The 27,471-nt window shown below is 38.6% G+C and overlaps 1 protein-coding gene across 7 annotated transcripts in view; it reads left to right on the forward strand.

Annotated features, from left to right (window-relative positions):
- TPK1 (thiamin pyrophosphokinase 1) overlaps positions 1–27,471 on the forward strand; it is a 319,620-nt gene that overhangs the window by 202,116 nt on the left and 90,033 nt on the right. For all 7 annotated transcript variants that reach the window (XR_003257018.1, XM_026087615.1, XM_026087617.1 and 4 more), the window contains one exon: positions 9,671–9,817. Coding sequence is in view for 6 of the 7 variants with exons in the window: in XM_026087615.1 (XP_025943400.1) it covers positions 9,671–9,817 (147 nt within the window). In the remaining variant the exon portion in view is untranslated. The remainder of the gene's footprint in view (positions 1–9,670; positions 9,818–27,471) is intronic.

Genomic DNA, 27,471 nt, shown 5'->3' on the forward strand with positions numbered 1-27,471 from the left:
CTCATGCTATTCTTTTTTTAATCAGTTATCTCTTAATTTAACTTTGCCACTGCTAAGGAGGAGACTCAGGGGATGGTCTCTCCAACTTACTTAAAGAACCTGTTGAGCTTCCGTTTAAACAACTGAACAACTAAGCACTAAACAATTAAAGACAAGACCAGTATTTTTGCAAATTAAATGTAAGCATAAAATGCTTACAGCCTCACAAGTGCCTCCAGTTTAAAGAAATCATGATATATTTCTCTTTAAGTGCATGGCTGTATTTATATGGTCTAGAGGACAGTGTGGAAAAATAAAATAGATTCTGTAATGGATATATGCTGACATTATTCAGGTTACATTTAGCTTACCTGCTAGAAATACTGAATATACTCTGAAAAGGAAACATTGGCATCCACGATCCTAACCTACCTCCTTCAGTATTAGAATATCTCCAGCCTCTTAGAAACAAGAGTATAAATTAAGGACTTCTTCCTGCAAATCTTTATACCTGTCAAAAAAAGCTGTACTGCCCCAGTATTCAGTGAAATCATTCAAAAGAGGAACCATTTGCAGTATAGGGCCTGAGAGACATGGGAAGAATTTTGTCTTTAGTTTCAGATCTTGTATCTGCCCCTTGAGTCTAATAGGACAGGCTATTATCCCCTTGTTCATTATGAAGATTAATGTTCAGACCAGTTGCAAATATTACTGTTCAGTTGGGACTTACCAGGAGATCTTTAAACCTGTGTGAACCCAAGTTTAAACTTTTTAAATAGTAGAGCTAATGTCTCTTCCTAGTTGGACACAAATGCCTCTTTCACCATTATCTCCACTGCAATGTTGCTATAAGAGAGCAAGAATGCAGTATAGCACAGCATTATTTATGGTGCCTCTTGTACGAACTTCATTGCTAAAGGTTAAAATGTGCAGGGAGAGAGCCTGAGCCTAGCCAGCCTAAGCCATTAACTCTTACTCAGATGAAATATGAAAAGTGTCACTCTTCAGTGGAAATTGTGATTTTACTTCTTTTCCTGTATTTTATACGGATTTTTTTTACCCTTAAAAAATGTTTGTTTCTTCCCTTAAAATTTTGGCCTACGTATAGTATTACATAATGGAAGTAAAAATAGGCAGAAACTGAATTTAAAAAAAAAAAAGATTCATTTGGTTTAAAAAGCTACATGAAAAAATCTCCTCTGTCTATAGTGTTCAAGTTGGCTTTCTTTATTCATATAGGTATAGACACCTGGGGGCTGCTGGCAGAGCATTTCACGTAACAACCTCGTTCTACAGAATACCTACCTGACTGATTAAAAATATCACACATTGGTTTAGCTCTCCTTTGTTAACTTTCCAAAGATTTTGGACTCATGGCTGATCAGGAGCTGAAAGAAAAAAAGAAGACTATGTGACTCAAAATAAAAGGGAGCTTTGTGGCGGAGAAAGAAAAGAAGGCTGTAACAAAAGGATCTTACATTGGTCTCAGCCTTCTAGATAAGTGGAAATAATAATTACTGGCTGAATGGCAGAGCTCAGAGGGTTGTGATCAGTGGTGCAGAGTCTAGTTGGAGGCCTATAGCTAGTGGTGTCCCCCAGGGGTCAGTACTGGGTCCAGTCTTGCTCAGCTTCTTCATCAGTGACCTGGATGAAGGCACAGAGTGCACCCTCAGCAAGTTTGCTGATGATACAAAACTGGGAGGAGTGGCTGATACACCAGAGAGACCTGGACAGGCTGGAGAGGTGGGCAGAGAGGAACCTCATGAAGTTCAACAAAGGCAAGTGCAGGGTCCTGCCCCTGGGGAGGAATAACACCAGTAGAGGCTGGGAGCTGACCTACTGGAAAGCAGCTCTGTGGGAGAAGGACCTGGGAGTGCTGGTGRACACCAAGTTGACTGTGAGCCAGCAATGTACCCTTGTGGCCAAGAAGGCCAATGGTATCCTGGGGTGCATCAGGAAGAGTGTTGCCAGCAGGTCRAGGGAGGTGATCCTCCCCCTCTACTCAGCCCTGGTGAGGCCACATCTGGAGTGCTGTGTCCAGTTCTGGGCTCCCCAGTACAAGAGGGATGTGGCACTACTGGTGCAAGTCCAGCAAAGGGCTACAAAGACGATTAGGGGCCTGGAGCATCTCTCTTATGAGGAAAGGCTGAGAGAGCTGGGCCTGTTTAGCCTGGAGAAGAGAAGGCTGAGAGGAGATCTTATCAACGTGTACAAGTACCTGAAGGGAGGGTGTCAAGAGGATGGGACCAGACTCTTTTCAGTGGTGCCCAGCAACAGGACGCGAGGCAACAGGCACAAATTGAAACACAGGAAGTTCCATCTGAATAGGAGGAAAAACTTCATTACTGTGAGGGTGACAGAGCACTGGCACAGGTTGCCCAGAGAGGTTGTGGAGTCTCCTTCTCTGGAGATATTCAAAACCTGCTTGTGCAACGTGCTGTAGGTGACTCTGCTTGAGCCCAGGGGGTTTGGACTCCATGATGATCTCCAGAGGTCCCTKCCAACCTCAACCGTTCTGTGATTCTGTGACAATAGATGAGTTAAGAGATGAGGGTTATTGTTTGGACTAAAGTAGAGACTGTAAAGGAGGGTCTTTTTTTAAACAAATTCTAAAATGGAAGAGAAGTTGTCAGGGTTTATGAAGGTGCATAAAGGCACATGTTCTTGTTGAGCTGTGCTGGGATAGGTTCTGTTTGTGGACCAGTAGGCAGAAGTTAAAGCATGTCTGTGACCCATAAGGTCCTGAATAGCTGGGAACCTTCCTGTGCAAGAGTGTGTTTCCAGCAGCATGCAGAGGCAGGAGCCATGGTCCATGTGAGGGTTGGGGATCTGGATCCCGTGGGGGGCTTTTAGGGAAAGCCTGTGCAGCAAAGAGCTCCTTCCCTGTGCAGTGCTCTTCTGGAATGCAGGACTGGCTTATCCTTCGGCAGGTGAGAGCGGTGGCAGTTCGTGGTTCTGCACAGGGGAAGGCTGCTGTTTTTAGCTGCATTGGCCTGCTGGCTTCGTGGCAAGATGGAAACGCATCAGAGTGATGGGAAGGCTATGTTGGATGACGTTAATTTTGTAGCTGCTGGTGGCTGTGTTCTTAAATGTAGATCAAGTGTACTCAGATGTGGAGGTGCTTTCAGATCATAATCTGAATCAAAATAGGCAACAGTGTTAAATAAAAGTATAAATTCAGTGGCATGAGTTGCCAACCCTGTTTCCATAGCTTTTTTCTTTTTTTTTTTCCTGACAGCCTGTAACAACTCAGTTTCTCTTCTCTCCTCCATCAAAAAACATTATCATTATTTCTTTTTCATTAATACAGGCTTCCACTTAGCTACGATTCATTGGGCATGGATTGAATTTTAAAATGGCTAGTACTGGGAACACCAGCAGGGAGAGTTTTCAACAAGGTGTCAAGAAGTACTTGTATCCTTTGTTCGCCATTGCTGGTTTTGCTGAAAAAAAAACAATATGAAACTGCAGGCCTATGGTATAGTCTCAGGTTGTTCATTGTACCTTCACTGGTAGCTGGGTAGCTATGAAAAACTTACTCTACTATTATTGTCTTATGTCAGATCACTGTTTTTACTTGTGTTTTTTTCCTTCTAGTCTTTGTAGGATCTTCTTTCTTTAGATTAGAGCATCAAGCCATCAGACCACGGGATTTCATTATTTAGTTCAGGCCTCAGTGCAGAATGAGGACAGGTCTGTGAAAGTTAAATGGAAGCTTTTTATTCATCTCAATTAAATTCCTGATAACAGTGTTTTGCTTTGTTGGATTTGCTGTGGTTGATTTCCCTGCAACTCTTTCTTTTTTCATTCTTCTTTTTTCAATATTTAGACCTTTAACATGCATAAATCTTGGTTAAGCTGAAGTGTATTTTATGCAGGAAAGTTTATTTAGCTTTACATTTCTGGGACAAAAGATCATTTTTGGCTTGATACATACTCAGCTGAAGACTTTGTAAAAGCTACCTTTGGATTATGCTCTGGGTTTCCCTTAAGTAAAAAATGACAGCCAGAATTAAGTGAAATGTGAAATTTAAAGCTTTCAAAGAACAGATTCTCTTGAAAAATACAGGATCACTTTTCTTCCCCCTTGAATTCATTGATGGGAGTTTTTTGTTAGTTTTTTTTCTCTTTTTTTACTCCTGGAGGGACTGTATGAAGAGGTTACAACCACAGCATGCCAAATACAACTTTTGTGTGGGATGTGAATGGATATGGGATCGTTAAAGAGATTTTCTGAAGTATTTTAGCATGATCTTTTGCAGGCCACTTGCATTGCTACTAACACAAATTCAGGGCTTGCTTTCTTAGGGACTGTAGTTTTTAATGATGAGTTTTACTTTCCCATGACGTTGTTCTATACTCCCACAAACTTTCCAAGTATCTGTACAAGACAGAGAAGCCAAACACTGAAAATAAGTCATTTGACCTGAGATTTAAACACAAGCCAAGAGCAGAACCAAAATTAAAACGTTTTGTAATACCCAAATTTGTGACTGTTTTTTAAGATTACCTCTCCTTTTTCCATCTTCTTATCATATATGCTCCTTGTTTTAAGCAGGTAAGTGCAATGTCTGCTATCATTAGCAGAAAGAATTAACCTCTCGTTTGAAATGAAAAGCATTACCAATAGAGAAATCGCTCTGGTAAAAAATGTAAGAAAACAAATATAAGAAGCAAGAAATGCTTTGTGAAGGAGCTGACAACTGACCTGGAACAGTGTAATACAAGGATTAGTGGAATTGGTGAGGTGACAATGTAATTGATTGAAAGCTCTCAGGTACAGAGACAGACAGGATTGCAGCCTTCAGCTGAGAGCTCTTACTTGCACAAAGAGTCAGACAGCGAGAGCAACAAGCAAATTCCTACCAGAGTAAAGAGGATTCCACCTGAGCAAAGTTCAGGTGTTAGTATGCAACCATGCATATCGTTCCAGTAGGAAATGAATGGCATAGCTTTTACAGAAAACACTGAGCTAGAAAGACAATATAATCAACTAAAACTGACAGTATCTTACTATATATTCAGCATTGCTTGGGGGATTTTAATAGTTCATTAAATTTACATTGTGATTTTATTTTGTGGATGATATAAAAAAAAATTACTGTGCTCTGACCAGCACAAGAGCACTAACACAGCTATGGGAGAGTGAGCCGAAATCTACTCTAGCTCATTCGTTGTCTAAGATGTTGCTAGCTGTGTTTTAGAGTCTTCAGTACTGAAGCAAAGAGAAACACAGAAAGAATATACCTGCATTTTCAAATCACACCCCAAGTTTGCAAAATTGGCATAGGAAGAGAAAATGCTTTTCATGTAAACTGATCAAAATCGATAAAGTGTTGTGAAGCAATAATAAATGTAGCATTCACAATACCACTTAGTTGTTCAGTTCTCAGCATATAATATACTTCAAGTATATGGGTGTTGCTAGAATAATTATATTCTCTACATCACCTTTCTCCAATATGTTAAATTAAAGTGATAGGCTTTGTGGCATGAGAAATGAAGAAAGATGGTGAAGGGTGGAGAGATGGCAGTGAAGTGAGAAGACGAAAAAAAGAAGCTGCGTTTGAATCGTTCAAATACGGTATCCGACCTGTAATTGGGATGGAAATGTCTTGGGTGTTAGTGGTTGGGGTCCGCGGTCACAGAGGAAGGCTTGTGCAGGGTTCCAGAGCTGTTCAACATCCTGATTCCTGTTGCCTTCCCTTTTTGCTCTAGGGGAGGTCAGATTTTGCAATTCATGCCAGTGCCACCAGTTGCTGCCAGTAAACATGTTTTCTTTCATGAACCCACTTCTCTGTGACTTGGCATGTTTGTTTGAAAGTTATCTTACTGAAGCAGAGCTCATGTGGAAGAAAGTCCTTTGAGTTGTCTGTCCAGAGCCCTAACTGTAGCCTGGGGAGAGGATTTTTTATCAGGGATAAAGAGCGTAGTTTTGAGAAGAATGAGCATCCTTTTCTGTCAGTTTGAGCATTGGACTGTGCTTTTAGATGTCATGGTGATGCTCACATTACAAAGCTAGGTGTTACACTCTTTTTACCTAACTCACGCAGTTCCCCAGCTTCCTCTATCCTGTTACCTTTCTCCTTAAATACATGTTCCTCAGTTACATAACTGAAATCTTTTCTGTATTTAACTCATCCGTACCAGAAAGAGGAATGTTAGCTGGACCAGTTTGCACAGAAAAAAAGTGTTTAACAAGCCTGTAAACAGTTTAAAGCAAATTGTGCATTTCAATAGTTTCCATGAGAGAGGAAGCAAAACACTAAGCAACTTCATTCTGGTGTGGTGGCAGCCCATGTTCCCCTTGGTTACAGCATGTTCCGAGTTAGAGGAAGAAATGCGTCTCTGAACTGCCAGTACAGAGTCTTTCTTTATCCTTCCCTTGTCCTTTTAACTCCCTTGCTATTGGTTAGCAACTCCTAAAACCCTTTCTAGAAATACTAACGCATAAGTGTATCATTTAAAGATGACTGAACCCCACCCTTAGATCCTCAACTTTTTCTAAATTAAACCCTGATAGCCTTTAAAAATGCTGTGCAATGTATTTAAGTCAGCTCATAGATAGTCCAGGAGAATACAATCCCCTCTACACTATGCTTGCAATGATCTAAGCTATTCTTTGTAGTTATTTAGGATTTTATACCCTTTTTTCAGGAAATGAATAGCACTGTATGAAAACAATTTGTGTAAGGGGACTGGTGACAGGACATTTAAGTGAAGCAATGGATGTTTCAATGGAAGTACAGTGTGTTAGTCAAATGCTACCTGCTGGGCTGATTAGCAGTAACTGGGTATAATTCCGTAGCCTGTGTTAAAAAGGAAATCGTACTGGAAAAATGAGTGTTCTTTCCTGTCTGAAATGTGTGAAACCATAAATATCCTGTGTGTTATTATTTGCTTTCCCTTTGTCTTATGGTCTAGAATGGCCAAGAGTCATGTTTGTGCTTTCATGACACATCTGTTTTCTTAAGGATTTGGTAGAGTGAAAGGAGCAATGATTGCAGGGAAGGAACCGATTATTTTGTTAGTTTGCAAATTTTTGTTTTTGTTTTTTGTTTTTTTAGAACAGAGGTGGTAGTTTGAGGATGAAATGGCTGTCGAGATTTTTGTTGGACTAAGCCTCTTCATGTGTGTTTGTTAAACAAATAAAAATGGTGTGTATAGCTAGACCTTCAAGTACAGGCTTTGTAAGTGCTACAGTATCTGCATGCCTGTCACTGCTGCCAAGACTCTCCAGTGAAAGGCAGGGTTGCCTACAATCACAGAAGTACATAGTCTGAGCTTTTCTCTCTGCCTGCTCCTCTGATACTCCAGCTGGCTTTGTTTGCATACCTGTCACATACTTGCACTTTTCATTTTCACAAATACACCTAGACCCTGAATAATAGTTACATTCCCTTATCAGATATCTTTATTAGCCTTCTCCTAACACCCCACAGCCCTGCTAATTTATGAATGCCTTTTCCACAGGCATACTTCATGCAGGATTGGTTCTATTTTCTTTCTTTTTTGAGTACCAATCTGCAAGAACACTGCAATAGTATTGAACAAGAAATAGCATTTCTGTATTATTTCTGCCACACATTACAGTATTTTTTGGTTATGTTTTTCTTCAACTTGCCATACTCTGCAATATCACAAAAAGATGCTGTCAGTGAACTCCATTGTTTCAGGTAGGTCCTGTGGTAAGAAGTACATGTATATTAATAATAGAGTAGATTTTGTCTGACATATTGACAGTTTTACAAGGGAGCGAAGATGGGTTCAGAATACTATTGCATCATTTAAATAAAAGTCAGAGTGAACTCTGTAATTCCTTCATTCTTAATTTTTAAACAATAGAAAGCATTAAAGCCAAAACAAGTAAGTTCATGTAAGGTGAAAAATATATACTGTAGTTGCTCAGCTTTTTGAAGAGTGGATCGGCTAGGCTAATATATAAGCTCCAGTCCTGTTACTCACAGGAAAAGCATCATACATATGGATTATTGATCCCTCCTTGCAAAGCCAGCTTAATTTCACTGTGGCTACAAGTGAATGTAGCAGACTGTTCCCACAGCCTCCATTAGGGTGAAGGGCATTTTTACTGGTAGTCGACTGGTAATGAAGAAGAGTGGTGTTGCTGGGGGGKTTTTTAATAATATTATTTCAATGAACTGATTCAACTTTGTTAAATCACAGTTGCCACCAGTCGAACAAAAGCAATTTGTTTCTACGTTTGAATTGATATAATGAAAAATGTATCATGGCTTAGCTGGGGACACATGCTTTTTACCTTTTGCTGTTTTGGTGATTTGTCTCCTGTTTAAGGATGGATTTTCCTAACATTTCATATTATATTGGTCATGTGTTAGATCTGTGTGATCTGTAATCTGCACAGAAAGTCCGTGCTTTCTGCAGTAGAAGAGCTTGTAGGGTTTTTGTTTCAATGTTTGCTGTTAATATAACATATTATATTGATCCAGTCTGGCTTCTCTACTGCTTTCCTCATGGTGATGAGAAAGATGGTGTAATTCTTGACCAAATGGAAAAGAGCTTAATTTTCATGCAAACAGATATTCAGCAGAATCATAAAGTTCTAGCCCTGGTAATAAAAATAGAAGCTGGTGTTATTAATACATCATTTCAGATACACAGAGCGCCATTATGTGACTCATGGGTTGAGTAAAACTGCATGTAATCACAGTGGCCATAGACTTTAAGCTCTATAAAGCTGAAAACTTCACCAGATGGCCATTGTCAACGCAGCTTCTAAAAACTTTAGAGCTGCAATGTGTTAAGGCTCTAGACGTGACTTACACAGTGGTAGCTTTTTAAGATACAATTACTGAGCACAACTGATCCACGTTACGGAAGTAATGATAATAATAATACTTTACACTCAGTGACCTTTCATCTGAGGACCTAAAAGCTCTTGAAAAAGGCTTTTAAATATCCCCTTCCTGCTTTATAGGAAATACAGAGTGTTCAGAGACTTGAGAATAGGAGCAGCATCAGTCTGAGTGTGTGGCCTGTCGCCTGCAGGCAGGCGATGCTCTCTGCAGGTCTGGGATGCGAACCAGCAGGCTGCTTCTCTTCCTGTCCCTGGCACGGACTTGGGCTGCAATCTCCTACTTCAGAAGCAACTAGTACCTTTAGGCCTGAGTAGAGCCAGCCTGTGAGTGGGATTGCTCATACACAAAATGCTGTGCAGTGRGAGCAAGAATGTTGTAGAATGGTCCTAATTTGAAATTTGCCTTATTTCCTCCATTTGTAAACTGGGGATAATACTAGAAGGGTGTTGAAATCTGGGGATGAAAGACTCTAAAGCCCAGATATACCACACCTAATTTCAGGCCCTTACCTGAGGAGCTTAAATTTGGAGTGTTACATCTTATGTTCTATCTAGTCAAGGCAGATAGATAGGTACCTGCAAAGACTGGCCAGGATTTTAGGCAAAACGGACATGTCTTTTGTTAAATTACCATGCAGTGACCATGAATTTACTGAGCTTTAGTACTCAGCTTAAAAATCACATAATGGTATTTATCAGTAATGGAAGTTAATGACTGTATTTGAGATTTGCTTTTGTACAGTCAGTAGTTATTTTTTTCTCTTTTCACAAAGAGATTTTATTGTTGATTTTTCAGGATCTAAACATCAGGCCTGAAAATTCTCTCTTGGTGACTGTTTTTGTTTTATCTTTTAGATTGATGCAATTGTGGCTTTGGGTGGACTTGGAGGACGCTTTGACCAAACGATGGCATCAGTGGAAACYCTTTTTCACGCGACAAGTATCTCTCCTTTTCCAGTGATAGTTATTCAGGAGTGCTCCCTGATTTACCTGCTTCAACCTGTAAGTGATGTGAAAAGTTTCTTTGTAATAAACTTGACCTTCCACCCATCCAGACCCTGTTGTTCTGGCACCATTAAATGCTCATTTTCTTAATTGTATTCTGTAGGGTCAGAGCCTAAATATAAAATATATTGCAGGGAAATGGACAGCAAATTATATACCCTGCAGTCCTGTCTTTGAAAAGATCAATTTAATTTGTTCAGAGTAGATTTGTTTCAAAGGGGTGGAACAAAGAAATTAAGAAGGTATAAAAGCTGAAATTGAGTAAATCTTGGATTTTGATTATAAATGAAAAAGTCTTTAAACTTTTAAATTGGATAGCAGTAAGTTTAAATTTAGCACACAGCCCTTTTGCGTGTTGATGCATATGGATGTCTACAGTAGGAAAAAGAAAACCATAAGAGAAAGATATGAGGGAAGTCTTGACAAACATGTCATGCAGAATTCTTACATTGCCTGAGTGGTGCTGTTCGTTGTGATGGGAACCCAGCTAGGATCAGCGAGGGGATTCATTTTAGATATGTTGATTATGTGGTTTTCAGGTCTGTTACTCCATTTATTGATTCATAAAATAACACGTGCACAAGATCTTGCAGAGCTTCTGCTTTTAAGATTAAAATTAAAAGCAAATCTAAGCATCAGAGAGTCTTCTCTAACAGCGATTCATTTATTTGTTTGAAAATACCTTCCCCTGATGTCAGGGTTTCTAGAAGCTTACCTAACTTTTCCATTTTATCTTAGCTTATTTCATTAAAATAAATAACATTCGCTGATAAGTTTGACAAAACCTGCACCACGTGCTTCACTGTAATTTGAGAAAGGCATTAATAAGTTTCTATGAGATTATAGATTTAAATCCACAGGGGCAGATGCTGTATTAACAACTTTGAAGCACTCTGTCTGCAGGAAAGATGGTAGGCACAGGAGCTCATTTGCCAGTATGACAAGGAATGACTGTGAACATTAGTTGCACAGCTAAATGGCTAGAGGCAGCAGAGTGAGAGAAAATAGGGCTAAAGGATAACTGTGGTTAAAATCTGAAAGTGAGGAGTAACTCACTGGTGGTTAACTTGTGGGTATAGTAGTTCACTGATCACTGTAAAATAATTTTAGGAGACCTTTAAGAACACGTTTAACAGTTGAAATAAGATGAAGAATTCCTGGTTTAGCTTATAAAATATTTACTTTGACTGGAAAGACTTTTTATTCTTTTAATTCATCTTTTCCATAAGTAGCTTTTAAAATGCCATTCTTAGGGTTGCTTTGAGAAGAGTCCTCAATGAACCCCTTTGCAACTTGGAAAAAAAAATCATGGTCTGTGTATTTGAACAGAATTGGGGGTTGCTAGCTATTTGTTTGGGTTTGCTGGAAACTTCTGTATGTTCTTCACTGTGCTTTACAAAAAGCATTTAATACTTTTTTATTGGTGGGGACAGCTGCACAGGATATTATTTCTTTTCCACAGTTTCTGGCTGTCAAGCTGCATTGCCAGTAACTGACTTCTATAACTTCAGGCTTTTTCTAGTATTCAGAAATAAAGGGCAGATACAGGGGGCAGGCATTTTACAAGAATCTTAAAGCTAACTTTGACACGAAATTGCATTTCGTTGTTGGTTTAAACTTGTCACCATCAGCATCTTCAGTCAACTGTCATGGTCCCTCCAGATAATAATGTTAATCCTTCATAGTTAAAATAAGATCAAATAAGCAGTTCATACACAGGAACAAACAAGGATCCGAAGCTTGGAAGTACTTTTTTTCCTATGGAGTTCAGCGTGGTATTTTCTCTTGTAAACAGCCACAATCATGGCATTCTCTCTCTTTCCCGTCTCTCCCCTTTGTAATTTAAAATCAAGGTAGGAGGGAGAGGAACACAGTGGGAGACAACTGACTTTTTGAAATGCAAGTCTGGAAACTGTGTAATAAATGAAACAGGGTTTTGAGATTCAAATGCTAATGCAAATGATAAAAGCATCTTGCTTCTCCTATAAAATATAGATCTAAAATGTTTCTCTCTTGGGGAAGAAGAATCTGATCTTTTTTTTTGATTCTTTGGATAAAATGTATGAGCAAAATGTAACCATATTTTCACTTCAAAATAAAATTAGACCTCTGCTCACTATAGCAGGAGACCATTCTGTATCATGTGTACATAGGCAGAGACTAAAATACTAGGATAAAACAGCAAATCTGGTAATCCCGTAACAGCCCTCAGAAGGCTACAAAGGAGAAGAGCAAGTCAAGCCACTGAATTATTAGCTACCAATGCAGGAACAAAGAGGAAGACTAAATGGGTGGATATCTTAATATACCATAAAAATTACTAATTAATTGCTTTAAAAGAGTTATTTCACATTATTAAAATATTGATATAGAAGGGTACAGCTCATATAGGAGGAAAATATGCAAGGACAGAAGGCAGTCTGTATCAATATTGAACACACTTGTAAAGGTCCATGGTGTTGTGGGAAACAGGCTTGTAGCTTGCTAGAAATCTTAAGGGTGACAAAGGAAGGCAGCAAGGACAGTGCCCTATTTGGAATCTACTGTAGATGATGGACCAGGTAAACAAAACCTTTTTTCATCAACCAATAAAAATACCCCAGTACTGAATATAAGTGGTAAATGTGGTTTTAAGTACTTCAAGTACAAGGCATCTCTTGGGAAATATCACAGCCAGACATAGACAGTGCAAATTTTTGAAAAGTATTGGGAAAAATGTTTTTACATGGAAAATGAAAAATGATACAAGAAAGAAGACTCTCATATTCATTTCTGACTTGTAGAGATGAGCTGTGCAAGCAGGGAGATGGAGAAGAGAAACAAGATTGGAAGGATTGCACCGCATAAACGTTTTGTCTGTCTTCATTGACTCTGTAGAGAATCTGTGTAGGGGGATGAGAAGTAGCTATACATTGTATACATCTAAATTGAGAGTCATGAATTCCACTATAAGTCAAATTTCCAAACGACTATTAAAAAAAAAAAAGGCAACTGTAAAATAAGATGGAGCTACAGTAGGGCCCAAACAGTAAGAAGGACATAGTCTGAATCTACGGAAGCTGTAAGATGACAGCAAAAGGAGATTTTCTCACTTCTGGATGCGAAGGGAAAACTAATGACAAACAGCCTAAGTTTAATGCATCTTTTGCTCAGTCTTCACTAAAGCAAGATATTTCTTTGAGCAGATAACCAACATAGTTAACATCAAAGCCAAAGTCTTAAGAGTGTAAATTGCTTCAGAGAAAAAGTAGTTAAGAGGTTGAACTGCGTTTGATTTTGCCASCTGCAAGGGTGGTTAGTAAGGGTTTGTGTGTGTTATGCTACACTAATTAGGATAGGAGTTAGAAATAGGGAGACTGCATAAGAACTCCAGGAAGTGATGCTTGCTGTAAAGCATTTTCTGATATGATGATTTACTTTTTTTTTTTTTTAAAAGCATACTATCTCTGCATTGAATAGTCATCATATTTCTTTTTGTAGTGGTGGGGGAAACCCTGAATTTTTAATAAGGAGTAATCACTCTTTATGAGCAGGATGTTTTATGTAACAGCCCATACATTTTATGCTTGAAATTTTACTAATATCAGTTACCATTAGAATATACCCTGCCTGAAGAGCATTAGGCCCTCAGAGTCATGTTTATCATGCTAGCCATGCTCAATATGAATGGCTTAAGGTTTCACATACATACTTTCTCATTTTCTGGTACTGTGCTTCTCAGGAGTACAGAAACATTAACTTCTGTACACTGAGCATAAATTATCTTTTATCTGTGAGTTTTATGGCAGTTTGTAACACAAGTTAATAGGATTTATGATCAAGAAATGAGAAGATGTCCAAGAGTTAATGAGGCCTGTCTTTTATATTATACTGAGCAGAGTTCAGTGTTCCCCATGCAGGATTCCAGCATCGTGATGTAGGGGAGAAGTATTGCTACCTATACATGGAAATATGTTACAGCAGCATACTTTTGTCAGTTAGCTAACTCTTTTGAAAAAGTGTGTGAATACTTTGATAACCCTTTTTCTTCCATACAGCTTTTCTTGTGACTGTCTTTCCTCCCTGTGAGAAATGATGAATATTTTAATATCCAGCAACTAAACGTGAGGAACAAGAATCAGGAGTCCCATGCCTTATTCTTGGCTCTTTACTACCATTTCACTGTGGAGAGATGGTCAAGGACTTAGTCTTTTGATCTCAGAGCTGATAGTTTGTAAAATGAGTAAAACCCATGTCATGTACTTCTCTGAGCAGGTATTGTGAGGCTCGTTAATTTGTTGCAAAACACTCTTACATCCTAAGCTCTTCACTGAAGTGGAAAGTAGTATTACTGCAAGAGGAACAACAATATTAATAAGCTCTTTAATTGACATAAATATTGCCATACAGTAGTCTGTACATCTAATCAAGTAGTATGGTCCCAAGCAGAGTTTTAGTGGGACCAGCCATCATTCTTTCAGACCATGCCTGGGCATGGTTTAGAGTAAGCACAGCTCAGTAACGGCTTACCAAGTAGTTGAGGTGATATCATCTTGTTTTGGGGGGCAAGAGAGAATAGTCATATGGATGTGAGCAGTGCTGTGCCAGTTGCCTGGAGAGCCAGAGGACATTCCTGGCCCTGTTTTACTTAATAGTACAGATGCAGGGGTAGAGTTCTGCTCCCAGATGCACACAGTGCAATAGGTATAAGTGAGGGAAGGTACAAAATTGGCAACCTACTCTCCTGTGGTTTGTTGCTGCAGTTCTCTATGCCAGTGGTCTTTGTTTTGCTTTGTATCCCCGCTTGTATGCTAAAATTTAATGGGAGGAGGTTCAGGGAACATACCTGCAATTTCAGAGTTTTCTTCTGGCAGGCAGTTCCGTGAATTTTGTAGGAACTTTGAGGATGGGTTGTCAGATCAGTCCTGCACCCCCTTTATGTGCTTTTGGCTCCTATGTGTAAGAAGCAGATCTGGCTCGCACTGACATTCAGTGGAAAAAATCCATCGTGCCTGTGCCTCTTTTAGGAGATAATTTTTGAATTTGGGAAATTGCAGGGTAGCCTTTAATGCCTAAGTTTGCTGTATTACTGGTATATTTTATGGGTAGGTTCAGTTGCAATAAGGTCCTAATTGCCAAGGAAAGGGTGTATTTAAACATAAAGTGTCTATTCTCCTCTTTGCTGAGAAGCTATCTTTCCTGTTTGGTTTCTGCTCTCCAAGAGAACTGTTGGAACTTAAACTGGTTGACAAAGCAGTGAATCTCTGTTCTTTAATTTCCTTTAGGTCGCTTGAATGAACATGTAAGGAATTTTCAAGCATGTAGTTTGTGTTGCCTGATAAATACATCTTTCTGGACTTCTGCTATAAGAAAGTCAGCCATTCAGCTGGGAATAAACACTGCCAATGTCAGAAATTTAGCAGTGGAAAAGGCTAACTTGAGTCCTTCCTTGAGAGCCTGACTCCTTCACAATAATCCTAGAAACCCCTGCTGAAAGGAATTTTGTGCTTCCAGAACTTCAGTATCACTGAATGGCTCCAGTGGCTTCTTTAAATGGCTTCTTACAAAAAAGTAGCACTATCAGTAGTTTAGCTATCTTAGTTGTCTTCATTGCCTTCCCCCCTTCTTTTAGGGGTGGGGAAAAAAAATTTTGAGAAGTTTGCTATGGCTCAACTTCTGTCTTTAAAATAAATGAGTCAAGACTGTTAGAGTTAGAGCCTGTCTTTTTTTCCTTCCTTGGGAAAATCCTACTGGGCTAATAATAATTCATTTTCACTGTGGTTTTTTGCTGTGGCCCTGTATAAATTGAACCTTCAAAAGGCTCCAGGTCCAAATCTTTGACCTGGGTTTATTTCACAAGAGTTTATGGCTATCAAGTGGTGTTGCTCCATATTCACCACAGGATCCAAATTTATCAGTGATCCAAATTTAGTTCATTTTTTGCCATTCACATCTTGAGAACTGGRGGAGATTTACTGGCTCTCTTTATTCTCACTGTTACCAAAGGGAAATTTTAGTGGAATTTTCACTTAACAGTTAAATACGTTATAGCTTAGCTCTATTCCAACATCAGCAAACATGTGGTATGAAATACACCAAAATTATATAATATCTTAGAGATAATAATTAGCTTTGGAAGCACTATTATCCTTTCATGCAGTTTATTTAGCATCAGTTAAAAAGTGCAATCTCCATCAGCTTCATGAAGCATTTGGAACAATCCTGATTTTTTTGTGAACTTGGTTGCACAGGGTGACATCTAATACCTGTTAATTCCTTCTGTATAATGAAGACATATGCAAAATATTTTAAAATTTTATACATCTGATCCTACAGCCCTTGCTTAGACAAACAGACTGTGGTAAATTTCTAAGTTGATTTTCTCGCTTACATATAACCACTTAAAAATACCTATCTTTCAGGAGGGAGTGAAAAATACCAAACCATCATTGCCAAGGGAAAAAGTATTGCAATAACTAGAATTTCCTATAATTGCAATAACTATTCATAATTCTTAAGAAACAAGTAATACTCTATGGCAGGATAGGTTAATCACACAACTGTTTTTAAATTCYTGTCTTAATGGTTGTTTTCCAAAGAAGATGATGTAATGAGTAGTGATCTAATTAGATCACTTGTTTATTTCTAAATTCTGGAGTCATCTGATTTGTTTCTGAATCAATATTTGGTGTTAGCTAAGTTTCAGCAGTTTTGCTCTCAAAATTTTTAACGCTTTGTCAAGATTTTTAATTAGTTCCCACAGCAGTTCATGCATGATCATCTAAGAGCATCTCGAATCTAAATAAAGCTCTTTTGGGGCAGTTCCTGCTCTCTTTGTTGCTCTTAGCTGTTGTAATGTGATTTTGTTAATATGATAATATCTATTTTGTTGTTTGTTGGAAACTAAGAGAAGCTTCTGTTACAGAGCTAATTTTCTCAGAGCTGGGATTTTTCCCAGCACTGTCAATTGCTTGYGTTTTCTTTGAAATCTTAATCCTTCTGTTCATCCCCACCCTTAATAAACTTCTTTCTGCAGTGCTCTGATACTTTGCCTTTTTGTGAGTGATGTAGTATTAATAATTTTCTTTACCATAAAACATTTCTTCTGCTGGCAGATGGGAAACCAGGCATCAGTTATTTTTAAATTCACTTTAAAAGATGCTGATTGAAATAATCATTAGGAAGAGTAGATGCAGCACAAAAGGTCCTGTGATCCTGATTCTGGCATTTTTGTTATATTGTTCCCATATTTGGGGTTCCCCTCCACAATGCTGCAGTATTATATTAGGGATGTTAAGTGTGCTTTAGGAAAGGTGGAGAGCTAGAAGAAACACAGCTTGCCTGTATTTCCTGTAAGAAAGTACGGAACAGCAGTGTGAGACAGCAGAATGGTAACAATTGCTTGCTTTATGTTGAAATGATCAGCAGCAAAATAAATGACGTTGTCTTTGACATTTGCTTATCTCTTGGAGTTAAAACCTAAGCTGATAAAACTCTCCTGTGTTGGGGATAGCGATAAACAACAGGACCACAGCAGTTTTTTGACACCCTGTTTGTTCATTCAAGCTTTCCTCTGAAACTAAACAGGACTAAGGTGGAGCATGTGTTTAGGTATGTATTCACTCTGGTTTTGTTTCTGTTTGTTTTTTTTTTCCAGTTAGGAATTTGATCCTATACTGGGTTTTGTAGGAAATTAAAGAATTCCCAGGCATTCTGTGTATAGATTTTTTAACTTTTGTTTTAAACACAGGAAAACAGCAGATTAAATGACTTAATATTGATTCTATAATTGTATCAACATACATACGTGGATAATTTAGATAAACTTTCTTCCAGGTGCTGTGCTTTTTATTTTCAAAAAGAAAAATGATTCAAATGCTTGTCTGTATGAAGATCTCATAGACTGGTATTTTACACATTAGTTTTGTAGTATTTTTATGATTATTGTTGTGGTTTAAAATACTTCTCTACCACCTGACACCTCAGGGGGATAATACAATATTTTGAAGGTTTAAGGTCAACCATAAGCTAAGACATCAGACAGTTTGGCCCGTTAAGACCTTCTTCTGCATTTGAAATGCCCACTGTAGCTGCTTTCTGAAGGCTTACTAATCTTAGTACCAGTTTGAAATTAATGCTTCTTTATCATGAGATGTTAACCARAATTAGTATTACAATCATGCCTTTTTTTCCCCAGAATTTTCTTTGAGGTTTCTCTTTAGCTGACGTTATTTGTATTTTTTCCTCATGTTTTTAAGTGAACATTCTCATCAAGCGGCAATGAAAATTCCACAGTATTATCTTCCATACTGCATCTCTGCAGTTTTCTCTGATCTTCTCTCTTATTCCTCGTTCCAGTTTCTTTCAGAATACCCAGTGCCATCTTTGTCAGACTATACCTTATGATCCTTTACAATCAAATGAGTGTGTTCACTTTTCTCTAGTGGTTCCCAAAGGTGGTCTGCACATATGTTAGGAACTTACATCTTTCCAGCTATCTTTACATTCATAAAGCTTAAATAAATAGTCAGTTCTTTCAGGCCATAGAAAATTTGTCAGTCCTCTTTTGATGAATCAGTTATAAATTGCATGTTCTTTGTCCTTTTTAAAATAATTTTTCCAGAAAATTATTCAATTATCTTCCCACCCAGTTTTTCTTGCATATCTCTTCCTGTTCTCTAGTTATGTATTTTCTCTGTAGGAATGTGTTCCACTTTTAATTTTAGTTCTAGTTGCTCCTAGCTCGTTTTCTTTATTCTTACTTTTAAAAGAGAACCTCTTCCTTGCTACAGTAATGTCCATTACTGTACACTGTGCTAACTTCTTTGAGTCCAACTCTGTTAGAGGAATCTTCATCCAGTTCACCGTCTCATCATTTCAGACAAAGTAATAACCAAGAAAGACGCTGGGAGAACTCTTCTTGAAAAACATTAGTTTTATTTAATTTTTTTACTGACTGTTGGCAGTAAAAAAAAAAACCTTTCAGTACAGCGTTTTAAACCATCAGCTGGCTCTTTGCTCCATTTAACCTAACTTTAGCGTTCTTCCTTCTCTTCTTGAAAATTATCGGTAGCCCCAATATACATTGCCAATTGTTCAGTAGAGACTTCCCTGAGGTTCTTCCCACTCAGAAGCAAGCAAGATTTTGGTCTTAGCCGATTCCTGMATTTTTTAGTTAACAGATTTCTCTGCCCTCCAGAAGAACAGATATATTATTAAGCATTTCTTATAGACATATTCTAAATTGAGGTAGTACGTGTTTTTGAGCTATGTAACCAATAGCCTATTGGCTCTGTCCTTCCCTGGTGTTTTTCCAATTAGAAAATTTTCTCAGCTGTGTATCCTCATTTGTGACCTGCACTTCACTTTGATTAATTGCATCATTCCATTCACAGTGGTTTGTTTTCAAACTACAGTTTAAATGATGTCTTTTCCCATAGTTTTCACACAAAAAACGTCAGTCATAGTTATATTTATTTATCATTACATTTTCCTCCTCCCGCTGCTTTCACTGCCTGAAAAATGTCTTCTGGTCAATCCAAAAACATTTTGCTGATGATGGTTTTTAGTATATTTTATTTTTTTTTCTGGCTCTCTTTGCTTCAATTCTTCTTGAACTGGTAATGTGAAACAATGTCAGATTCTATGCTGGATTTTTTGCCCCAGACTCCACTTACTAGGAGTTTTCCCAATTTCCCTCTCTTCATGTACATAACCATTTGTTCGTTTTAACTTCTGAATCATTAATTATGAGATTTGTATTTCAGAGCATTATTCATTTTGTACCCGTAGACCCCAAACTCTTGCATTAGTACCAAGATTTTATCTTGTTACAGCTTTTATAAACTTTTGAAAAATTTACATATGCCTAAAAGGGGTAATTATTAACACTTTCTGTGACTTGTCTAATCAGAGGCCAGTCACCCTCACTGATTAACCATCCTACAGCTCAATCTTATTTCTCCTTCTATGCTTGTTTCTTCTTTTCTTTTTTTCTCTGATTTTTCTTGGATCCCATTGGCTATCTTTTCTCAGCGCATCATAATTTCTTAATTTTCTTTGTTCAGTTCTGTGAAATATATTCTTGTTTTTACTTAAGCAGCCAGTGCTGTCCTAAAGATTTCTACAGGACTAGTCTTCTCCTAACAATTAATGTAATCTCTCATGTAATCTCTTTCTGTGCCCATGACCACTTGTGATATGAAGTATTAATTTGTCAGTGATCTTTTGTCATTCTGACTACATCTCTTCCTCTTGGGTCTCACAGTGTTCTCTCTTGATTCTGCAGTCAAACCGTGACCATTGTGGCCTCATATATGTAGTACTGGAAACTACTGGGTTGATGTCTAATACAGCATGCCTATGAATCACCTTTAAATATTGCTAAGTTATAACTCTTTGGTCAGCTTCATTGTGTTGGACAGGATGACTTGGGCACCTGGGGCCTGCCTGGTTTCCTTCCAGTGTGATTGCTATGTGCGCCTGATAGATGCACAATAACACACCAACCCCAATCCAGTGAATTTACAGTGTCAGTAGGGAAACCAGATGAAGAATAAGACAGTTAAAAGCAGTGTCTTGGTCAAAGTTACACTGCCGTTCAATGGAGGATGTTAGAATACAGCCCAGATTTCTCAAGGTCCCGGATGTTGTGCTGCCCATTAAATGACATTGCCTCTCAGAGCATCTTGCTGCTTTTCTTGAGGTGATTTTCACCAAAATTCTGTAGTAAGAGCTTTCCTCTCTGAGTATTAAAAGGACTTCAGTGATAATTTGGGAGTATGAGATTTTTCACTCTCTGCCTGTCATTACAGTGAGTTCTGTAGGGAAACTGGCAGGTATTAGAATTCTGTAATCTGTAGACAGAGCTTCCTCTGGAAAGAAAATAAATGTCTGAAAAATTTTATTACATACTATTAAAAATGTGGCAGGGAAAATCAATATTATTGTTCCTAGATGGAATGTAAATGGCAGTAAAAATGGAAATGATACTAGGTGATAAATTATTATCTTCTACAAAACCCAAAAAATCAGAATGTTAAATACTTAATGCTTGACCAAGACTTGAAGGGTTGATAGATTCCTTTAGAGGAAAACTGAAAAATGTTGCTCTCTGCTCAGGTCTGAGCACTGCGTTTAGTTGAAGATGCAGTAGGGAAGCATCCATATTCTGGCTGTATTTGAAAATACCTTATCTCTTGAATTCAATCCCTCTATAAAATTGCTGAGGCTTTTCCAATCCCTTATAGTATCACTGTTAATTCAGTGTTTGCCTGGACGGTGGTATCAGCTGCATTGATTGTCTCCAGTTACACTTATTGTTAAAAAAGGATCAGTGCAGAAGGATTATAGTTAGTAATAACTGAGGTTCTGGTGAAAATGCTGTACTACCCTGATAAACAAGATTTAGCCAGAACTATTCAGCTTTGCCATGGAAGGTGTTTTACTTTGCAGTCTGAATTTTCTTTGTGTTGGTAACAACTGGTTAATTACTTCAGCCCTCACACTCTCTACTGTAATAGAATATCTCAAGAAGTGCAGCAATCAGGGATTGCATCCTGCAGTGTCTTTTAAGACTGCAATTGGTGCAGAATGCCTGTCACCCTCAAGTCAACTGCAACTGAAAATACTTGCTGACAGCGTAGCTGGGCCCAATGAGCCATGGGAGCATGGGCTTCCTATTCCCTTCCCTAAAATAAAGATCTTTAGAGTGAATGTTTCTGTTAATAGCGAAAAAAAAAGGGGGGGGGAGGGGAGGAAGCTTGTAACTTCTGGCATCAGGAGAAAGGCTCCTTCTCAATCCACAGATGTAAATTTACAGAATTGATACAGTGCCCTAATGTCCAATGAAGGGGAACAAGCACTTCTTAGGAGAACCCTCAGGACATGAACTGAGCAGTAGCACCAGGAAAAAGCAGCAGGTGAGAGTGATGATACCCTTCTTCAGGAGACTGAGGCACCCATCTGCTAATCAGACATGCTTTCACAGGATGTTTGTTGCCTGGTGTGGGCCAGTATCCAGGATGTTGCAGAGAGACTGCTGAGGCTCGTCTGGCCCTCGGACTCTTACACATTGTTGCTTATCTGCGTGGACACCAGTGACGCTGTCAAGGGATATTTGGAGTAAATCAAGAAAGGCTACAGAGCTCTAGGGACAAAGGCGAAGGACATGGGAACCCACATAGTGTTTTCCTCAATCCTTCGGGTAAGGAGGAAAGACTTGGGTAAGTGCAGGCGCAGCCGGCAAATTAACAGCCGGTTGTGTGGCTGGTGTCACAAGCAGTGTTTTAGCTTTTATAGTCATGGGTTCTTTGGGGAATCAGGGCTGCTAGAGAGAGACAGGACTTATTTGACAAAGTCTGAGAAGAGCATCTTTGCCAACAGGCTGGCCAACCCGGTAAGGTGGGTTTTAAATTAGGTATATCAAGGGGTGGCAGTGACAGTTTGTAGTTAAGTGAGGGAGTGGAGGTAAGTACAAGCAACAGGGTAATGGGAGTGAGAGCGCCCTCAGGAAAGATGAAACAGGTCAAAAGGGAGCCCACCTCAAGTGCCTATACACAAATGCACTCAGCCTAGGAAACAAACAGGAGGAGTTAGAGCTCTGTATTCGGACACAGAACTGTGAAATCATTTGAATAACAGAGAAGTTGGTGGGAGAGCTCATATGACGAGTTCTGTGACAGATGATACCAGCATTTTGGGGAAAGACAGGCAAGGAAGGAGAGGAGAGTGCTTGCCTTTTATGGCAAAAAGCAGATCACAGTAGATGAGACAGAGTAGATGAGACAGAGACTGACTAGACAAAATCCTAATCAGCCTAGTCTGAAATCAGGGTTGACCCTGCTTCAAGCAAAGAAGAACACTAAATGACTTCCCAAGATCCCTTCCAACCTAAGTGAGTCTGTGTTTCTATGATACTTGCGGAGATGCAGATAGATTCAAGAAGGGTATTAGAGTTGTTGTACAAGAATCTGGTCAGACGAATCTGGAGTCTCCTGTTATGGAAGACTGTGTGGCGATACTTGCAAATAATAGTTCTGTCCTCTCTAATCCCTGTTCATGGCTCAGATATCTTGTGAGGGGAGACTTGTTTTAGTCTCTTGTTTAACTTTGCAAAACAAATGCTAAAAGGAGAAATGATTGCTGTCCCTAAATTTATCAAAGGAGTAAATGCCAGGGAGATAACAGTCTGTTTAAGCTAAAGGCCAATGTTAGAACCAGAACAAATTGGTTTAATCCAATGATGGAAAAAATTTCAGTTGGAAGTTAGAAAAAAAGTCCATAATCATTGGTTTCCTGAGTTTCTGCAACAACCTTCTGAAAGAGAATAACATGGAGGAGGGGTACAATTAGAAATGGAGATCGTTATGTAAATTTTATGTTGCATGATATGATATCTGCTCATCCTGGAAACTCCTGTCAGTCCTTTATTCCCAAATGAGAAAAAAAATGCCACCATATAACTTTTAAAAGATGCCAAAATGCAACTTTATGTAGACATTGTGTTTCTGACTGTCCCTCATTTCCTGCTTTTTGCACTTGAAGCTCAGCATTCTTATTAGTCGTTTGAGCAATGAGGCGAATTAGCTGTAGCTTTCAGTGACCAGCCTTTCAGCACTGGTGATTTGCAAATGGTTAGCATTAGTTCCAGCCTCAGCAATGGAGGCTGTTTCACAAATGTAGTTCCCCTTTGCTTTTTATTAACTACATCCTGAAATCTAGGCATCACTTTTGTGTATACCGTAAGAAATCATAAATATCCAAGAGTAGCTTAGCAATCAGGGAAGTTAAACCAGTGTGAAAGAGTATACCTTTTGGCTCAGAGTGTTACAAGTACAGAATAAATTTAAGCATGTGGCAAAGCAGATTAATGAAATCTAAGCATGTGCTTAAGCACTTTGTTGAATTGTGGTCTACAGATTTAAGTATCATATCTCCTCTGGTCTGTAGTTCTAAGTTAAGATGTCTCTGTATCTTCCCATTCATATGACACCCAATGATATCTGCATTTCCATGCCATCAACATCTGTTTCTGAATGGCTAATTTTCACTAAAATTTCTTCCTCTGTTGTTAATTGAATTATGACCTTCAGTTTCAGCAGTGTCAGGTACCTGAGGCACGGGAAGGAGCAACACCCAGAGGGGAATCTTCTTGTTCTGATAAAAAAATAAATTATCGCATTAGTTAATAATAGTTTGCAGAGTTCTCTCCTTGTAACCAAAGTGTTGGCAATGAAATGCACCCTTGCTTTGTGAGTTGGAGGTCTTCCTACCTCATAACAATTTAAAGATTTTTAGATAATATGCATCTAAAAGCTGTATTACAGCAGGTATCTCTCCTTAGGCTCTTAATAATGAGGTCACCTTGTTCACTCCTTTCTCAGATACTGCATTGCTTTTGGGGCAGGGAAAGGAAGAAGCCTCTCTAGTAAAAAAGGTACATTTTTCTCCTCTTTGTAACCACCATCAGTTTTTCTTCAACTGTGGAGGTACTTCAGAGTGAAGTATGAGCAGTTGAAGGTCTGGAATGAGTCTTCTGTGGCAAGAATGCCATAGGGAGAGAGTCTCATTAGCTGCTGGCTTGCTGTATTTCTTTAAGGAGGAGCTGCCTATCTCCTTTATGTCAGAGGAACCTGGGAACTGGAAAGAAAATTGGTAATGTATTCACTGTATGTAAGGGCTCAGCTGAAACTTTAAAGCAATTAAAAGAGCACCAAGGTGGGGCCTGGTAGGTCTCTGAGGGAACAGTATGTCTCTGCGTAAAGTCTCAGACCCTTCTGTCCGTTCAGGATTGCTTGGGAGACATTTCCGTGTGTTGTAGGTGTGCAAGCTATTGCATGCAGCCTTAACCTACCCATGCTCACTGGTTCTTGAAATTTCACGGTGACTGTGGAGAGTCTGGAATAGTCCCACTCTGGAAGATAGACTCTTGGGGAGCTTGAGTTATCATAAAAAATCCAGCTAGTCTTTTCTGCCAGATGATGTATATCTTAAGGGAAAGTCTACTTCAGGACCTGTACAGTTGAAGGAAATATCTCACCATCTCTTTTATGCATATTTTATCAATTTTCTGAGAGTTCAGTGATTCCACTGAATTGATGCAGTGTCATTCAGCCTGTGTCACTTCTTGGTATTCATGTTTCTGACTCATAGAACTCCTTTCCTTTTTTTTCCATTTAATCCTAGTTCCAGGTTACTCTACTGAATGCTCTGTCCTTGGAAGTATTATGAAGCTGTGGATTTAGAAATATGTTTTTCAACACTAGTCTGGAAAGCTTTTAAATGCTTCCAGTGTGGAAGCACATTGAAGTGTCAAGCATATCCCTACAAAACTCTAAGGAGGTAAGATACTAAAACATGCATCTTTTATTCCTAGTCACCTGGCAAAGTGAATCAGTTGTAACTATTTAGTGTAATCTGTTAAAAAGCACTAAATGGTCAGAAATAACTGTCAGCACTATGGTGAGCAGACACTGGTAATATGATTCAAATGTGCAGCTATGAGATGTTCCTCCTAATTTATTCTCTTTTGTGGCAAGGACAGAAGCATTCACAAGCATCAACCCAAGCTGCGGTCTTCAGATAATGAGGAAAATGTAATTGCTCATTTATGTAGCACTGGGAAACCTATGCATAATGATGTTAAAATCTCTCATCTTGAAAGAYTGTAGAAGCCTCTGTTTTTTGAGACAGACTGAGACAAATGTTGTGGTGAAGTGAAAATGACATCACACCGGTCTCTCCTCCTGGAAATGGAGAGGGCATCTCCTAGTGAGTGCCTGCATCTGATTGCTCAAATGCAGACTTAACTTCCAGCTTGGGGAGGTAAGAAGATGATCTTCTTTCGTTGAGGTTTGGAGGTGCTTGGCGGAAGGATTCTGGAAACATAGGGAGATTATAAGGCCACTATTTTATAATTGGACATATTTTACCTTCTGATGGATAAAAATCCAGTTTTGAGTCAATTTGGGTCGAGTTGAAGATACTCTCTCTTGATTCTGATTATTTTGGTAATTCCTACTTTATAGTCATCCTGAAGAGAGGGAGATAGCGGTGAAGTAAATCTGAAAATGAGCCTAGCATTTAGACCTCCTTGACACTGGTCAGTACAGTTTTATACTGGCGTGTGGCACTGCAGTAGCATGTTTTCTTTCTTTCAGCAAACAAAGATCATGTACCTAAAATTAGTTTATTAGGGCTGTGTGTATTCTCAAAATTGTTGATCATGAGGGGCAGCTGACATGCAAAGTTTTTGGTGGAAATAGGTTTTTTGGTTTGGGTTTTTTTTTTTTTCCGAAGAGCCTGTAAGAGAAGGAGTAATGGTGTACCTAGCTTTTCATATAGGCTCTGATCCTGCATTAGTGAATCTCAGACTCCATCTCATTTCATACTCTTTAGCTAAATCTCTAAGTATATTACTCTTATGTTACAGAGAGAGAGGCAAAGGCATGAGGAAGTGAAATGATTTGCCCAGCTACCCAGGGAGTCAATAGCATATTGAGAATAGAATGTAGTTTTTCCGGTTTCTATCCAGTGTCTCCAGTGTCCTGTCAGCTGGGACCTTTTGTCCCACGCCTTGGTGCTTGTGACTTGATTAGGAGTGACCTTTAGAGATGATGGAAGTTTTCACTGAAAGCATTTACTCTTCTCAGAAATTCACAAAAGCTCACTTTTCTATAGTAGTCAAAAATTCATCACAAGCTCCTCAGCAGAAATTGTGAAGAAGGTAGAAACATATAAATTAATCTTCATTCTTAAAAAGCATGAGATAAAAATCTCACATCAGTTGTTTGTATATTCTAAAACTAAGACTTCTGTGGCTTAGCTTGTCCAAATGTTTGTATGCCAATTATAGCAACGGCTGATTATTTGTTATGAACAATATATCCAGGAAGAAAAACAAAACAAAATGGAGCTAGTCAAGTTTTGGCAAGCAATTATTAGCAAATCTGCATCTTTCAGCTTTCTGTCTCTGTGAGCAGTAAGTGTTCTGCCATCCAATAAAATATTTTCCCTCTCATCAGAATATTACAAACTCTATTTTGATTGTCAAAACAAAGAACAATTCACATGAGATGTTAGAAGATGGATGTTTGTACCCTCCTGCTTTTTTTAATGTGTTAGAGATGTGTAGGTTATAAATGAAAAAGGAAAAATAATTATACATGAGGCAGTCTTTCATAGGCAACTGAGCAAAGAAAATCCTAGGATATTGCATAACAGATCTTACAGCAAGATTTGTTCACATTCTTTGAGGTTTATAGGAAGTTCATATATCATGTCCCAGTGCAACGAGTCATCATGAACACAGACTACTTAAGCATAGCAGTATGTTGCTTCTTCTTTAGTATGTAGTCAGATAAACCTTTGTGGTTGGGAGGACAGGCACATTTTCCCCCTTTCTTAACTTAACTAATCTCTAACTGTAGATGTTGAGTAAATCCCTAAGCAAGTAATTAATCCTTTCCCTTCTCTGCAGAGCTGATGACGTATGTTTTTAAAGAAAGGTCAGCTTTCTTAAAGTCAGTTTAAGCCTATTGAATTTGAATGCTCATTTACCAAAGTTGTGTATTCAGTGAACACAACCTGCATATATTTCATTCTTTTTTTTTTCCCTGAAATTAAGATACCTCTTGACTATGTGTCAGATAAAACATTTGAAGCCTACTGTT

This window comes from Apteryx rowi, unplaced genomic scaffold (assembly GCF_003343035.1).
Source record: "Apteryx rowi isolate R43461 unplaced genomic scaffold, aptRow1 scaffold_725, whole genome shotgun sequence".
Lineage (NCBI taxonomy): Eukaryota > Metazoa > Chordata > Aves > Apterygiformes > Apterygidae > Apteryx > Apteryx rowi.